The sequence below is a fragment of the Priapulus caudatus genome, unplaced genomic scaffold, assembly GCF_000485595.1.
Source record: "Priapulus caudatus unplaced genomic scaffold, Priapulus_caudatus-5.0.1 Scaffold174, whole genome shotgun sequence".
NCBI lineage: Eukaryota > Metazoa > Priapulida > Priapulimorpha > Priapulimorphida > Priapulidae > Priapulus > Priapulus caudatus.
Genome location: NW_014577235.1, coordinates 84811 through 102756, shown reverse-complemented (window position 1 = coordinate 102756; position 17946 = coordinate 84811). Strand labels below are relative to the sequence as shown.

Here is a 17946-nt window from a genome sequence, read left to right as displayed (position 1 = left end):
CAATTCTACCTTCTCTACCTCCTCCTCGTCGTCCTTATATTTTTCGCCCCCTCTTCCTCCCCCTGCTTCTCCGCCTCTTCCTCCACCACTTCTCCATTTTTCTTCTTCTCCTCCTGCTCCTCCTCATTTTCCTCTTTCCCCTCTCCTTCCTCCTTCACATTTGCAATAAAACGTCTCTACGCACTCGTGACCTCGTGGTTTTTACTTTAAATGTATGCTAAGCTCGCGCGTGATTTGGTGAGTTAATTATTACAACCCCTAGTCTAGATATATTTTAATTATTTACTGTCACCGCCGGCGCTGTGTCGGGCTATCTTTATATATATCAAGCAATGTTTATGCAGTGTGGTGCGAAGTGTCTCAATTTCATGCATGTACGATTTTTTGAGGCGGGACATGTACTCGCATACGCTACCGGAGCATACATGTACAATACCAAAGACCCTATATACTATAATAGAGTATATATAATGTCTCTGACAATACCCACATGTTTCTATACGGAACTTGCAGTCTTCAGTGCAGTCAATTCACACAATGATTTCACTAAAACTCAAAGGTTTAACAATACAGAATTACACAAATTCAATGCAATGGGGTATAACCCCTATGTTTATACACTTCTCATAGTGAGTATTTTGTTGAGTGCGCACATTTAAACCGCAAAATAATAAAATTATAAACAAACTTACCGCCATTGTGATCCAACCGGACTGACGCCATCGTTATCTAGAATATAATCTAGAATATAAACTAGAATATCTCTCAGAACAATTATGCCAATATATTATATAATATACAATGTATTAATTATTATTCTGTTCTCATAGTTATATAATATGTATAACATAATATCAGGAGTGCATAATACAGTTCTGTGCATAATAAAGGAGTGTCTATATTATACACTCCTGATAATATACCTATGTATTATCAGGGGTTAATAATGACAAATTAATAATTTGTCATTATTATAATCCCTGGTATTATGTATATGTATGTATATATGTATATGTATGTGTATATGTAAATGTATATGTGTATGTGTATATTTATGTGTATGTGTATGTCTATGTGTATGTGTATGTGTATGTTTATGTGTATGTTTATGTGTATGTATGTGTATGTGTATGTGTATGTGTATGTGTATGTGTATGTGTATGTGTATGTGTATGTGTATGTGTATGTGTATGTGTATGTGTATGTGTATGTGTATTATGTATATGTATATTATCATGAGTGAATGTATATACTCTTGGTATATCGTATATGTATATGTATATGTATATGTATATGTATATGTATATGTATATGTATATGTATATGTGTGTACGTGCTTTTGTGCAAATAAAACAATATAAAGTTGTCACATCAGTTTAAATTTATACTTTTGAGACATTTTGTTGGTGGGGCTAGTCAGGGGGAATTCCCACCTGGACATTTTTTCATTACACCAATTTATTGCATTCTAGGCAACAAAAATCTCTCAAAATATACGCCTTAGTTCGTATTTGTTTTGTTCGTTCGTGTGTGTATTATATTCAGTTATACGAAACATATTATAGAAAACTAAATAAGAATATATAGAAACTAAATTCTGATTCTACGGTCTTCTTCATAGTTATCTATATGACGTTGCTTGGGTTTATTTGGTGTTCGAGTACATGCTGAAGTAGGCCTACTTGACTACACTTTAGAGATTAATGAGAATTTACATGTAGTACACAGAAATATTTTGTCTAAATCCGTTTATGCCATTTGCCGTTTTAACTGTGGCAGTTGCTAATTGTTGAGAGATACTTGCGATATTAGGTTATACGGTAACGCTCAGTGAAACGCGTGCACGCATACGCACATCTCAAATGTTACACATTATACAATATGCGTATAAATTATTGCTCCCGATAGATGGCGCAACGATGTTACACGTACACGATTTCTCGTTTTCTAGCCCATAGATACTAACCCAAGGGGGGGGGTATCTTGGGTTAGTATCTATGTCTAGCCAGACGAGACTGTGGTCTTTTTTATTACTACGTGTATTAAATGAGTCAGCGGAATTCGTTTGTCCTCACGTACTGGAGGTTGGAGGAGACCTTGCGTGTTCATGTGAAATTTAACAGGGAAACGCAGCTTTATTAATCAAACCTGGGACTTATAAATACGGAATACCACATGATCAAATGGAATGAAAGTGGGCCTCTTTTGTTCATCTGCCGGGTGATGTTCCAGTATATTAGGAGCGTTCCCATCTTTAATGTCATTAATGTCGTGATATAAAAGAGATAAAAGGCAGGCGCGAATTTAGGCCGGTTTGCACCGGTTTCTAGAAACCGGTCACAGACTGGGTATCTTCAGAATTGACCCTCAAAATTCACCAGAGTGCACCAAATATAGCCTAATTTTTTTTTTATTCACGGGGTGCATGCCCTCGGACCCCCTAGCTATGACTAGAACTATGGAAACTGGTCACCCAAACCCTCTGGATCCGCCCCTGAAGGGGGGGGGGGTGGATCAATATCAATTAGATATCAAGAAGGGTTAGATATGAAATAGATATCAAGGGGGTGGATCGATATCAATTAGATATCAAGGGGGGGTTAGATATGGAATAGATATCAAGGCGGGGGTTATATAGGGTATATAGAGGGAGCAAGCATCATTGTAGGCATCAAACGGTTGTGTTCTGTCTCTGAAAACTCTTTCTCTTCGTAAATGTCGTCTTTCATTATCTCGATTATATAAGCTTGATACAATAAAAGGTTTGCCATGGTTGTCACTATAGCAGATGGGGTCGTTGTCGTATCAGGTACTACAGATATGTACCCGAGGCAGTTTTAGGTTGTTTAGTATTATGTTTATATTTTTACATGAGGTATGTTTAGGGTTAGGATTAGTGTTAGGGTTAGGGTACACTTCTGTAGTACAAGTCTGGTACACTTTGTGTATACATATATGTACCTCGGGTACATACCTGATACGACAATGACCCCTTGAGCGTCACGCTACATTCCGCTGCGTGCAGTTGTGCAGTTGTGCTCATATACTATACGCTGCTTGCAGTTGTGATGTCGGCGATAAGAGTTACTCGAAATAAGTGCTAAGTGTTTTAGGTAGGTGCGTGCTAATTGCTGTGTCGCATGGGTGCTATATTCTCGGAGCTTGCTACCTGCTAACGCGTGTGTCACATCTGTCAATGCTCAGGCTCTCGTTCGACAACCGGTTTGCAAACTACACTTGCATGTAAATCTGTGACATCGATAGCGTGTAAAGACTCACAACACACATTACAATATATTATGAACTATTGAAAGATTAGAGTAAAACATATAACATTTCGATATTCTTTCTATTCGACAGGCAGGCGAAACGGAGCCTAAAGTAGATACCAGGCGCGCGTTTTAGCAGACGAATTGAGAGATTGGCAAGTCTGCCTGTGTATGTGTGTACAGCACGGGCACGAGCTTGTATTCGCGCGAATAGTGTGCCTATATAGGCACTATCGTTTGTAGTAAAGTTAGGTGCATTTATCTGAAACAACCTCCGCAACATCGCTGCGACAATATACAGCGCACACTGCGCTACATTGTTTTTATAGGGTTTAAATAAACCGCAAGTCCTTCGCTAAATTTACCGAGACCCTGCAGAGGTGTCACCAAAGTTGTTCGCTAAATAATGAATAACTTTAGCGAACGGAGCTTTGTGAAACACGCGCGGACGTGTTCTTCGCTATTTACCGATCAACTTTTAAAATAGCGAACGAACGTTGGTGAAACGCGCCCCCGATTATCTCACTACAAGTGTTTTATCTTTCGATTAAAATTAGTAAACGTAATTTCTATCATGAGTACACACGTGTGAGACAAATTTATGTTAATTAATATTCATTTAACTCAACCTTGCATCAAATGTATAAGTATAAGCTAATTAATAACATAAAAGCAATTGTTTACCATATTGTATTTTTGTATTAAAATTCCACACTGCCATACTAAAAAATTTGGGTGCCAATATTAAAAATAATGATACAAGATTTAACCAGAATGGCCTCATAATACTTGTTATTTTTGCATTTTTATATTGTCATTTCCAATTTTTTTTAAAAACCTGACTTAGAAATAATAAAAAATATAGCAGGCAGCATATAGCAGGTTTTACAATGGAATTGCAAGTTGGTATATTTATGCCTCTTCAGCTTCTTCCTCAGCTTCATCATACTCTCCCTCCTCCTCTGCAGTCGCATCCTGGTACTGCTGATATTCAGAAACGAGGTCGTTCATGTTGGACTCTGCCTCAGTAAACTCCATCTCATCCATGCCCTCACCAGTGTACCAATGGAGGAAAGCCTTGCGGCGGAACATGGCGGTGAACTGCTCAGAGATGCGCTTGAACAGCTCTTGGATGGCAGTGGAGTTGCCGATGAAGGTCGCTGACATCTTGAGACCGCGGGGTGGAATGTCGCAGACAGCGGTCTTGACGTTGTTTGGGATCCACTCGACAAAGTAGCTGCTGTTCTTGTTCTGCACGTTCAGCATCTGCTCGTCAACCTCCTTCATCGACATACGGCCACGGAACATGGCGGCAACCGTCAGGTAGCGGCCATGGCGAGGATCACATGCGGCCATCATGTTCTTGGCATCAAACATCTGCTGGGTGAGCTCAGGAACAGTCAGGGCTCTGTACTGCTGACTGCCACGGCTGGTCAAAGGAGCAAAACCAGGCATGAAGAAGTGGAGACGCGGGAATGGAACCATGTTGACGGCAAGTTTGCGCAGATCGGCATTCAGCTGACCTGGGAAGCGCAAGCAGGTGGTGACTCCAGACATGGTGGCTGATACCAAATGGTTCAGGTCACCATAGGTGGGTGTGGTCAGCTTGAGTGTGCGGAAGCAGATGTCATAGAGGGCTTCATTGTCAATGCAGTATGTCTCGTCTGTGTTTTCAACGAGCTGATGGACAGACAGGGTGGCATTGTATGGCTCAACAACAGTGTCCGAAACCTTTGGTGATGGTACAACAGAAAAGGTGTTCATGATTCGGTCTGGGTACTCCTCCCTGATTTTAGAAATGAGAAGTGTGCCCATGCCAGAACCAGTGCCTCCTCCCAATGAGTGTGTCAGCTGGAATCCTTGCAGGCAATCGCAGCTCTCAGCTTCCTTCCTCACCACATCCAAAACAGAGTCAACCAACTCTGCTCCTTCTGTGTAGTGACCCTTCGCCCAGTTGTTCCCTGCCCCACTCTGACCTGAAGCCAAAAAGAATTTATAAGACAAGAAACTATTTAAAAGGTATTTAATTAAATTCAACTGGTATAAAAATACAATAATATCTGATCTATCAAATAATGCAGTCAAATACCCCAACGGTCATTGCTGCTATATTCAGGCATGAGAACAGGTTGAGATGTTTTTGGAGGAAATATTGCAATTCGTGCCGAAGGCACGATAACAGTGTGCGTGGCACATTGTCCTGCTAGGGGGGTGTGGGGGAATGCCCCCCCCCAGGAAATTTTTGAAATTTGGAAGGGCAGATCTAGGCCATTTCCATGCATTCTGGGGAAAATTGTAAGTGTATTCTGTTCTTAGTAAAAGACTAATTTCGTGACTAACAATTCAGTCTTGTCATTTTCTATGAAAATTTCAATGTTTTATGTGACACGGTTAACTTAAAGCATGCCTTAATTTACATTATTATAGTACCAGTGGACTAACCCGGCCCCTACTGTAGTATTTACTGTGAAAGCAGCTGCTGCAGGGCCTCAGGGTTACTGAAACGGAGATAGGCACCGCCCTATGCACCATATAGGCGCAGGAAAGATTTAACTAACTTAATTTACATTACATAGATACACCGCGATATTTATCTGGAGTTCCGTTACTTTTGTGTAAAATTTGATGTACTTTTCCTGACTTTTTATGAAGTTTAAATTAAAAATGGCATCCATTTTGACAAAAAAGTACACCTTACCCCCCTAATTTGGACAAACTAATACGCGTTTGGCTATAAGGTAATGTACTTATTAACTACACAAGGTGCCAGTTACTGTAGCATTCGTCAACTTTGCATAATCGATGGTCGAATTATGCCTTTAAAGCATGCCTTAATTTACATTATTATAGTACCAGTGGACTAACCCCCTACTGTAGTATTTACTGTGAAAGCAGCTGCTGCAGGGCCTCAGGGTTACTGAAACGGAGATAGGCACCGCCCTATGCGCCATATAGGCGCAGGAAAGATTTAACTAACTTAATTTACATTACATAGATACACCGCGATATTTATCTGGAGTTCCGTTACTTCTGTGTAAAATTTGATGTACTTTTCCTGACTTTTTATGAAGTTGAAATTAAAAATGGCATCCATTTTGACAAAAAAGTACACCTTACCCCCCTAAACTTGTTATTAGTATTTTTGCATCAATCTCAAGAATGACTAAAATGAAAACCAAAACCCGGAAATCCGCGAATCCGCGGAAAATTCTCATGACTGTATATTTAAAAATTAAGTGCTTTGTGATTCAAGTACCTACCGAAGACAAAGTTGTCAGGTCTAAAAATTTGTCCAAATGGGCCAGAGCGTACAGAATCCATAGTTCCAGGCTCCAAATCAACCAACACAGCACGGGGAACATACTTTCCACCTGTAAATTCACAAATAATCACATTCAAGCAATTCAGGAGGTATCTACTAATATTTCATTATGCTATGAAATCCACTTGCATGCTTACACCATGTGGAAGTCTACTATACGAAGAATACAATAGACGTCAATGGAAGCGGTTTCATTCTCAAAACTTAGCGTTAATGCATAGATTTTGCTGCACAGAACACGATCACATGGTCTGTATAAATAATTCATATAATTATGACTGAATAAACACGTGAATGCTGTGGCTAAACCTCTATGTGTCACTAGTTTTACTTTATTGTCTAGGAAAAAGTTCCCATTATGGCAAATTTCTTTTGACGAGTCAACTCTCTCAAATTATGGTTCCAGCTGGAACTATCTGGCCAGATCAGTTTTGGTGAACCCCTATGCATTACCTGTAGACTATTGTGGCAAATACTTGCATACCTGTCCCACAAGCAGAAATAACCATTTCCCTCTAAAGTCACGTGCCATGCCCCACGTGGGTATACCAACAAAAACAATTTCACTGTGAGATGAAAACAAACTATATGTGACCCGCTCCAGCATAATACGAACTAAGTCGCAAGTCAATGTTTTGAGTAGTGAGCGCGCGCACACATGTCAATGCTGAAAATGGCCTACCTGGACAAAAATGAGGTTTTTACAAAAATAAGTTCCTAAGTGCATATTTAATCCGGATATATAGGTTCAGATATCTCTAGATTATTATGGTTATTTTTAATTAAAAAAAAAAAAAAAAAAAAAAAAAAATGTTGACAGGTCCCTGACCGCTCATCCCCGACTGGGCCCCTTACCCAGAACGCTTTATCTCAAAAGCTGCATATTCCGGAATAAGTCGGTTTCCGATCTTCTAATTGCTGTAGATTGGTCAATTCTTTAGATATAGCCAAATATTATATATCATTTTAAAGGTAATTAAATGATCTATTCAGATATGCACATAACTCAATTTGTAGAATTTCCTACTTAATCCTGGTTTTGCTGGAGCGGGTCACATGTGAAATCTATCTATTTACCACTTTGACAAACTGTAAACAAGTCCTTAGACTAAATGTTATAATGTTCAATGGAATTGAAAGAATAAATTAAATTAAATTTTAAGAAAATAAATCAAATTTTAATAAAATAAATAAAATCAGCTCCTAGCAACTAAAAATACATAAACCACTACTAATCTGCAATAACAGGAGTGACTTCAAAATTTACAATCATGCTAACTCAAAACATAGGTATAACCAACCGGTGGCCTCGTTGTAATAAACATTTATCCTCTCAAGCTGGAGATCAGAGTCGCCATGATACGTTCCAGTCGGGTCAATGCCATGCTCATCAGAGATCACCTCCCAAAACTGAAACGAAAAACATGGGCCGAAATGTCTACATCTATAAACAAAGCAGACTATATAATTTAACATTTTAATTACTGTAACATTCGGCTCAACCGTTTAACTTTATCAAGTTATAGGGATGGATCCTCGTGTTTTACTTTCCATATTTTCTACCCATATCGTGGACTAGCTTACGACCTTAGACTTAGTGATCAAGGCTAATACTAATAGTAATACTAATACTAATAGTAATACTATTCCTAACTAAATAATCCAATTGCATTACACAAACCTTTGCACCAATCTGATTGCCGCACTGGCCAGCTTGAAGATGGACAATTTCCCTCATGTTTCCTGGTTATTCGTCTTTTGCAGTTCTGAAAATCTGTACTTTTTCTGTTCCCAATTTACAACACCTAGAACAATACCAACGGCAACAGAACGTTCCCGCTCTATTTTCGCGCGTTCGAACGCAAACGTTGCTACGCAACACGACGCCCACTGTTGAACAAAAGGCTATCGCGCAAGGGGGCGCCATCTGCATGTGTCATGGAGGAAAAGTTTTAGCAGGAACTAATATTTATAGCTAAATCGTCTTGGACGTTTCCTTTTTTATATTAATTAACCATACCATCAGAAACACTCTTTGCATTCAAGTAACGTACGGAGTTTATAAGTCAAGATGACAGCAGAAAGTTCGGGAGCAGGAAGAACATTTAATTTTAAGATAGTTTTGTTAGGCGAAGGTTGTGTTGGAAAAACATCATTGGTTCTTCGTTATGTTGAAAACAAATTTAATGATAAACACATCTCAACACTTCAGGTAGTCTAATTTTAATGTACTCATTAAAATAGATAGACCTCACAACAAAATGCCTATATATACCTACTGTGAGCATACTTGCAGTTAGCCCGACCAGGCTGTGTGACTAACGTCAATATACTGTCACTGAGTGTTGTTATACACGTAACACAGCCTGACATCATTGGATAATCTTGTACCTCTACAAAAACTGCCGAACAATTACGTATATCTCAACTAAAATAATCATCTAAGCATTTCTGCCTTGTTTTGTATCAAGTATAACCTTCATCTTATAGTATTCCAGCGTTGTTATTAAAACTAATACCTCAGTTCGCTGTGCACAGTGTAAATTTCAAGAGCCGAACCTAAATTTCACTTTAACCGCCAACCGCCATGTTTCCACTGCGCATGCGTTTCGATTGGAACGCGGAAAACCCGAAACGACATAACATACGATAGCGTTGCAACTTGCGTTGGCGCGAGCATAAATAAGCATCATATACTCGTGTATATATATATATATAAATATTAAAACATTGAAAACCAGGAAACATCAATCTACAGCTGATAGAGTGTTGGAGTGTTGCGGCAGTGCTAGTGTCCCAATCCTAGTTCGAAGTGGTTCGTACTCCGGTAACCGGACCACGAATCTGTGCTCCTGCAATCCCAGAATGCACTGCAAAGTCATGCAGAGCTATTCTCAGCGCAATAGAAAATGGCGGCACACGAACCTTGTATGTTTTTTGTTTGGCAAAAGTTTTCCTCGTATTTTGACTTAAATAAGTGTTTGATGGAATATAAAAATGCACAATTTGTTTAGTATTATCATAAAGATTCACGGACCATTAATGCTGCTAAGAAAAGAGTACCGAAACAAGTGGAAAATGGCAACGAAAATTTGAAGTATTACACTGTGAACTACACTTGTGTTTTTGGAGGAAAACGGGTCATTGCAAGAGGCACAGCGAAATCAAATTTGAATTGTGATTGAAAAATCATGAGTTGACATGACGACATTCAGCGATACCATGACTTTGCAATGCATTATGGGATTGCCGGAGCACGAGCCCTAAGAACTCCCAGTCCGGGTACCGGAGCACGAGCCATTGCCATTCTAGTTTGGGACCACTGTACGTAGTTTGCATATTACATGCTAAACTAGGATTGGGCCCTTGTTTTACAGGTTATTTAATACCAAGCCAGGAAATGGTTTCGTTATTTTATAATTATATATATATCACCTGGAATTATTCCATGAAGCAAGGAACAGTTTATTAAGATATTTTTGTTAATCAGCTTTTGATCTTACTATTATTGGTCTTTTAATGTTTTTAGCTCATCTGACATAGTCAGATGCAGCTTGTAGAATCACATGAGCGTGCGTCCGTCCGTCAACAATTGGGCACAAATCTTAACCGCTCGACGTACGGTCACGATATTTGGCACATCGGGGGGGATCGTCAAAACGAGTTGGGATGTCGAAGCTGGGGGTCAAAGGTCAAAGGTCAAGAGGTGTAAAAGAAGGGGGAACATTCACTTCTTAACTTAAGGTATAGGGAGGAAATGCAGAATTGCGGCACAAATCTAAACGGCTCGACCTAGGCTTGTGATAGTCTGTGTATAGCATCATGGTAGGAAAAGCCATCACTGTGCCGAAATTGGAGGTCACAGGTCAAAGGTCAATGGGGCACAGGGCAGATTTTACACATTTTCTGAGGACATGGTCTGACAGAGCGATTTAAACAAAAAAGTTTTTCAGCGGTGACCTAGCATTTTTATGGCTTTATTGAAAGGACCATAAAATGTACTTTCCGCTGACATGCGAAGAGTAAGTGTCGGATAACCTTTTGACCCTCAAGAGGAGGGTTAAACATGGATTTGTTTCTCTCAACTGCGTTGGCGAGTACCTGTGGGTGTGGAAAGCTCCCATTTTACAGTGAAATTCCACACATAACTCTTACTTGAACAACGCTTACTTAGGAGATAATGACATGACTTATATATAAGATTCTGTAGTGCACATTATGAATAGTTGGAATACAGTCACTAGCACTCAAATAATTACCCAGGAATGAGGCTTCGGACTTATTTTTCATCAATTTCGTTCTTGAGCTTATTCGGTCCACTAATCACTGGCCTACCTTGTATCTGAATTAGTTTAGAGATATTTGCTATCGTATTGCTGTAAATTGTAATTTTGCACGAGCTGCTCTGCCTCTGGTTGTATCAACCATTGAGCTATTTTTAACGAACCGCAGATGTGCCTCGCAAGGGTTTAATGTACCTTATTACCTGACCCATAGAACGGCCACGTTATGTATAGTAATAGTATGGTAATTATTCGCTCCTGCTTTTTGCAATTCGTCGTCAACTGACAGCTGCCATTGCTGCAATGCTTGTTGCTGACGCGATGCAACGATGCCTTTGATAGCGGCCCGCCATCTATCGGAATTTTATTACACTAGTTTGAAGTGTTGTTTTTTTGGGTTAGAAATGAACGTATGTATAAGACGTCTTGCTATGCACAAATGAATTTATCAGCAGAACACCAGCCACAAGATGAGCCCTGTCGCTCTGCGGCACTTGTTATATATTATCAAGAGCAGATAAAGAAGGAGAGCGTACAAGGGTCAAATGCTGAAACCATGGCTGCAGTATTAGTCGAATTAATAAACTTTTCCCGTTTTATTTTGACGATCCTTTGCAGTATTATTGATTAGCTGTCTTACCTTGTCATCATAAAACAAACGCGCATGTCCCTACGATGCCCCTACGCTGAGATAATGAGCGGTGGAAATCTGGTATTTTCGCCGAAACGCAGACTCGAGATCAGTGTGAACTGCGACTCGTCTCTGCGAAGTGTTTCCAGTGTGTTGCTTCCGTCGCCGCTGTGTAGCGCCATAGTGGCACTGACTCACGTAATACTACCAGAGTTTACTATTAGCATCCACGTGAGGTGGGCACAGGTGGGGGTCATCACTATGGCAATCAATAACAGACGTCATTCGGGACACGCGAGGTTTCCGCGAAAGTTATAACAATTCGCGGAGAGGGACGCAGTTCACACTGATCTCGAGTGGGTTTCGGCGAAAAATACCAGATTTTCACCGCTCATTATCTCAGCGTAGGGGCATCGTAGGGACATGCGTTTGTTTTATATAACAACAGGTAAGACAGCTTAATCATAATACTGCAAAGGATCGTCAAAATAAAACGGGAAAAGTTTTATTAATTCGACTAATACTGCAGCATGGTTCAGCATTTTACCCTTGTACGCTCTCGCTTCTTTATCTGCTCTTGATACTATGTGCACTTGTGACACTAAATTTGCTGTAAAGACAAACTGCAATGTTCATATTGTAATTATTGTAACACTGAATTCCGTATCGTATTATTCAATAGTCATAATTTATAAATGTGTGAAAAGTGTATATACAACTACTAGTAACTCACTTAAAAATATTATTTGTTAATTTGTTTTTTGTTTTGTTTTCAGGCATCATTCTTACTAAAAAACTAAATATTGGGGAAAGAGAGTGAAATCTGGCAATTTGGGTAAGAAAAGCTCTTTAAATTTTGTCATCATTCTCTTTTATACATGGTTCGCACAGTCCCTTGAAAAGTCCTTGAATTTGAGGGGTGTCCTTGAAAAGTACTTGAATTTAGTAAATGTTGATTTTGTGCTTGAAAAGTGCTTGAATTTCATGAAAATGTCCTTGAATTTTAGAAAGAATCCTTGCCCTGCAAGTGTAATAAAAAGAAATTTTGTACCATCAAATAATGTGCAAACTCAATAAAAATTGAGTTAAATGAGCTTAAAAAAGCTATCGACACGCTAGACAGTTAAATGATGATCACAAATTACAGTAAGTCAGTAAAATCAGTCAGTAAATCAAGGCATGTTGTAGAAGTGACAGTGTTTAGAAGGGTTTATTAATGTGATCCAGGGTAAGTTTTAGAGTGTGACATGCAGTGATTAAGAAATGGGGTTATTAAATTAATCCGGTAGTTTTTGTTCTGTGTATGAATTCCGATAAAATGTCTGATAAAATGTCCTTGAATTTCCGATAAAATGTCCTTGAAAAGTCCTTGAAAGTCCTTGGAAAAAATTTCAAGTCTTCCTGTAATGAACTTATGTTATAGGTTTGCTATATAGTTATATATGGATAATATCAGGAGTATGAATAATAGGGAGGAGTGTGACATCAATAAACAAGGAAATTCGTCATTTACTAGCCTTATAATACCTACGATTTACTACACGTAACTCATCCAACTTGAGCCTCAATCGGACACAGTACATTCGCCCATCATCGTACGAAATCGTTTCCTCGTAGACACGCCGCAATCCGTAGATACAGCCTAAAAACGTACGACACGATTCTCCATTCTCGCTGGCCATCAATCCAAACCCCATTGCGCGCCTATAATTCAAACAAAAGGCATCTACCTAACCGCGCTATTGCTAACTGAGCGAGGCATGTGGCTCGCTGGGAGAATTAGGCATCAACACTCGGCGAGATAACCTTTGACCCGGTACACAGCTACACAGGCCACGCTTTGGTACATAGCTGGCATGCCTCACGTACGCACGCCAACCAAATGATTTAGCTCGTAGAGTGTTGCGTCGATCTCCACATCTCCCTGCGAGCCACAACAGACATTCAGCTATGCCGAGAGAGCAAACACAGCCAGGTTGCTGCCTTTTTGTCTGAATTATAGGCGCGCAATGGGCGTTGGATTAATGGCCAGAGATGGAGAACTCGTGTCGTACGTTTAGGCTGTATCTACGATTGCGGCGATGTCTACGAGGAAGACGATTTCGCTAGCGATGAAGGCGAATGTACTGTGTCCGATTTGTGAGCTCAAGTTGATGAGTTACGCGTAGTAAATCGTGAGTATTATCAAGGCTAGCTACAATAGAACGAATTTCCCGTGTTTATTGAATGATGCACACTCCCTCCGCCTATTAATTTACTCCTGATAATATGACATTGACTTGTGAACTGAAATAATGATTGTATATTTATTTCAGGATACAGCAGGCCAGGAAAGATTTCATGCACTTGGGCCAATATATTATAGAGACAGCAATGGTGCAATTTTAGTGTATGATATAACAGATGCAGACTCATTCCAAAAGGTAGGTATCGTGATATCATGGGCACCGACGGCAATTGCCGTCGGTGCCGTCGGTTAATTCGAGTCCTGATGTGAAACCATGACAACAGTGTTTTGCTTGTTAGAGAAGTGTCTATGAGTAACTGGAATGGCAGAATGATACACTGAACACACATATTTTCAGGTTAAGAGTTGGGTGAAAGAACTGCGAAAGATGTTAGGAGAAGATGTCTGTCTCTGTATTGTTGGAAACAAAACTGATCTAGATAAAGACCGCCATGTTACTGCAGAGGAAGCAGAAAGGTAAAGATGACCAAACTGTGGAGTTATAGTTATGATAAAACATCCCATTTATTTCCTCAGCAATTTTCATATCACACAGAGTTTTCCTACACACACCCAACACTTGAGCTTTCGTTTAGATCCTAATATCATACTTTAGTTTACACTTTTGTAATTGCCACCACTTCGTGGACAAATGCTCACAGTTCAATGTTCTGTCATCCATTTTTATAATGGTAGGTGTTATTTATGATAAATATAATCTCTATTTTACAGCTATGCGAATTCAGTAAGTGCAAGGCATTTCCAAACTTCAGCCAAGTTGAATAAAGGAGTAGAAGAAATGTTTCTCGACCTTACTAAAAGTGAGTGCAAGTGGCATTGTACATGTTTATTAATTTTTGATAATTGTTTTATTGGCAAACACCTTTCACGTTTTTGCATTGATTACTACCATATTAAGTGTGCGCATTCTCACAGGGCTCTTGAAGCTCTAGGGGTGTGGGTTTTGATTCCGTGCTCACATCACAATTCTACACAAACCATGGAATGCGGATAGAGGATATTTGACATGATCTGTAGGTACTAACTGGCTTGCTAGGGGGCTAATATTTGAACGAAAATTCCAAAGCGTAGTACAAATGGCTTTCCAAAATGCCGTCGTTGTGTCTTCCCGCAGAGATGCTGGAGACAGCAGCGGCGGAGAGTTCACAGCAGAAAGCTGGTGCTTCCAGATCGACGCAGCGTAAGAATGTGGTGATCGTCGATGATGAGGAGGACTCCAGTCATCAGAAGAAAGGCTGCTGCGGGTGAACACGTGCTGTAATTGTGATTTTGTCGGCCAGCACCTGGCCATTTGGTACCTTTGCTGTAGAGTACGGACTATAGGCTGTCTGGCATTTACCGTCATTGTTTTCCTCCACTTAATTTGAGACCACGACACAAAAATGCAGCATAAAATCGCTTCGACAACGACCGCAATAAAATGGGGTGACATGAAAAGTGGCAGCACCAGCAGTCATCAATACAGGGATATAGGTCCTCTCTTGTCTTATTGCTGCTGGTGCTATTGTTGCTTTTGCGGGCATAACTATCACATACAAAGGTCACTGAACAGCACAAAATTGTAGCCTACTAGTATGGTTTAAAAGAATGGCCATTATATAGTACATGCTTTATGCAGTTTTGCGATTGAACAAATAATGTAAGTCTCATTTCCTTATTCGTGCCAGTAATTTTCTAAGGCTGTAACAAGCATTCCCTATAGAAATATGTGCAGCTACCTTACGCAGAATTCAAGGATTTTTCTTTTAAGAGTTTTCATAATGCATTGCATGTTAACTCTCAGACATTCTGATTAGAGAGTGTAAGATTATATGAATCTGGTTAGAAATCATGCTCACCAGAAGACAAATATATTATTATAATTCTTTTTACAAAATGTAGGCTTGTACTATATATGCTATGTACAGGAAAGATAGCGCAGCACATTACCATGATCATAGATGTGCACCTATGTTCATGATCTTACAGTAGCAAGAAAATGCGAGGTTATATATTGGTTATGACTCCCAATTTTGGATTGTGTGAGTGTTTTATCTGAATATATGCAAAATACTGTTACTATTTAAATGCAGGGTGACAGACAAAAGAATGACATTTGCAACACTGGTTGTCTTTACAAGTGATGCGAGTTCATATTCATACCTTTTTCGGTGGATGATATCTTGGACATGTTTAAAACTATTTTGTTACTGCACAATAAAATCTGCTATTATTAGACTGCTGAAATGGGCATTTCAACTATTAATGTACAACTGCATACTGTGCGATTGTTATGTATAAGCAGACATGTTGGCAGTCATTAATTAGCTAGTCGTCTCTGTTATTTAATATAAAGCACTATGTGGTTAACAGCAAGTGAAAATCTTGTTTATTACATTAAAATCCAATTAGCAACATTTTTTTTATTAAATAGCAGTAAGTAATAGTGTATGTAAAACTATCGAGAATGTTTGGGAATATGTACAGTTATATTCTACTAGCTCATGCCTGTGTGTGTAACCACAAGTGCTCAGACAACCACAAATTCTCATCAGTGTTCTATTAACGAATTGTACTTGCTGTGCCTTTGCTGTGTGAGTTTTTAAGGTTAATTTGAATGTCCAAATACCATCTGTAATGTGGTAACAATTCAAGTAGCGTATTTTTGTGCATCCTTCAAACTGCAGGTGTGTTTGTGAGTGACAAGCCAAGTGAAATGCAGCTGGGAAAAGTTTATTAATTCGACTAATACTGCAGCATGGTTTCAGCATTTTACCCTTGTACGCTCTCCTTCTTTATCTACTCCTGATATTATGTGCCACTTGTGACACTAAATTTCTGTAAAGACAAACTGCAATGTTCATATTGTATTATTGTAACACTGAATTCCGTATCGTATTATTCAATAGTCATATTTATAAATGTGTGAAAAGTGTATATACAACTACTAGTAACTCACTAAAAATATTATTTGTTTAATTTGTTTTTTTGTTTTGTTTTTCAGGCATCATTCTTAACTAAAAAACTAAATATTGGGGGAAAGAGAGTGAATCTGGCAATTTGGGTAAGAAAAGCTCTTTAAATTTGTCATCATCTCTTTTATACATGGTTCGCACAGTCCTTGAAAAGTCCTTGAATTTGAGGGGTGTCCTTGAAAAGTACTTGAATTTAGTAAATGTTGATTTTGTGCTTGAAAAGTGCTTGAATTTCATGAAAATGTCCTTGAATTTTTAGAAAGAATCCTTGCCTGCAAGTGTAATAAAAAGAAATTTTGTACCATCAATAATGTGCAAACGTCAATAAAAATTGAGTTAAATGAGCTTAAAAAGCTATCGACACGATAGACAGTTAAATGATGATCACAAATTACAGTAAGTCAGTAAAATCAGTCAGTAAATCAAGGCATGTTGTAGAAGTGACAGTGTTTAGAAGGGTTTATTAATGTGATCCAGGTAAGTTTTAGAGGTGACATGCAGTGATTAAGAATGGGGTTATTAAATTAATCCAGGTAGTTTTTGTTCTGTGTATGAATTCCGATAAAATGTCTGATAAAATGTCCTTGAATTTCCGATAAAATGTCCTTGAATTTCCGATAAAATGTCCTTGAATTTCCGATAAAAAGTCCTTGAAAAGTCCTTGGAAAAAATTTCAGTCCTCCTGTATGAACTATGTTATAGGTTTGCTTATATGTTATATATGGATAATATCAGGAGTAGATAATAGGGAGGAGTGTGACATCAATAAACAAGGGAAATTCGTCATTTACTAGCCTTATAATACCTACGATTTACTACACGTAACTCATCCAACTTGAGCTCAAATCGGACACAGTACATTCGCCCATCATCGTACGAAATCGTTTCCTCGTAGACACCCGCAATCCGTAGATACAGCCTAAAACGTACGACACGATTCTCCATTCTCTGGCCATCAATCCACCCCATTGCGCGCCTGTAATTCAAACAAAAGGCATCTACCTAACGCGCTATTGCTAACTGAGCGAGGCATGTGGCTCGCTGGGAGATTAGGCATCAACACTCGGCGAGATAACCTTTGACCCGGTACACAGCTACACAGGCCACCTCTGTACATAGCTGGCATGCCTTCACGTACGCACGCCAACCAAATGATGCCTACCGCATGATTAGCTCGTGGATTGTGGCGTCGATGTCCAATCCCCCCACGAGCCACAACGCCACATTCCGCATTCCGAG

The 17946-nt window shown here is 39.2% G+C and overlaps 2 protein-coding genes across 2 annotated transcripts; one reads left to right on the top strand and one right to left on the bottom strand.

The window, feature by feature from the left end:
* Nucleotides 1-3941: 3941 nt before the first annotated feature.
* Nucleotides 3942-8471, bottom strand: LOC106806692 (tubulin beta chain). Its single transcript, XM_014808704.1, has 4 exons — nucleotides 8273-8471; nucleotides 7893-8001; nucleotides 6530-6640; nucleotides 3942-5245 (listed from the first exon to the last, which is right to left on the bottom strand). The coding sequence occupies exons 1-4, from the start codon at nucleotides 8327-8329 to the stop codon at nucleotides 4182-4184; spliced, it is 1341 nt and encodes a 446-aa protein (XP_014664190.1). The 5' UTR covers nucleotides 8330-8471; the 3' UTR covers nucleotides 3942-4181.
* Nucleotides 8472-8514: 43 nt separating this feature from the next.
* LOC106806691 (ras-related protein Rab-21-like) lies at nucleotides 8515-15979 on the top strand. The gene is given in 6 exon segments (XM_014808703.1): nucleotides 8515-8810; nucleotides 12288-12340; nucleotides 13821-13928; nucleotides 14091-14209; nucleotides 14465-14553; nucleotides 14868-15979. Coding segments are annotated over 6 exon segments (651 nt in total). The 5' UTR covers nucleotides 8515-8662; the 3' UTR covers nucleotides 15002-15979.
* The last annotated feature ends 1967 nt before the right edge of the window (nucleotides 15980-17946 follow it).

Excerpts from the sequence above, each read along its gene's own strand:
- LOC106806692 (XM_014808704.1), bottom strand. The coding sequence starts at position 8,329 with ATGAGGGAAATTGTCCATCTTCAAGCTGGCCAGTGCGGCAATCAGATT. Across the intron at positions 6,641-7,892 it reads TTATTACAACGAGGCCACCG|GTGGAAAGTATGTTCCCCGT; the intron begins GTTGGTTATACC and ends GTGAATTTACAG. Across the intron at positions 5,246-6,529 it reads ACCTGACAACTTTGTCTTCG|GTCAGAGTGGGGCAGGGAAC; the intron begins GTAGGTACTTGA and ends TTTTGGCTTCAG.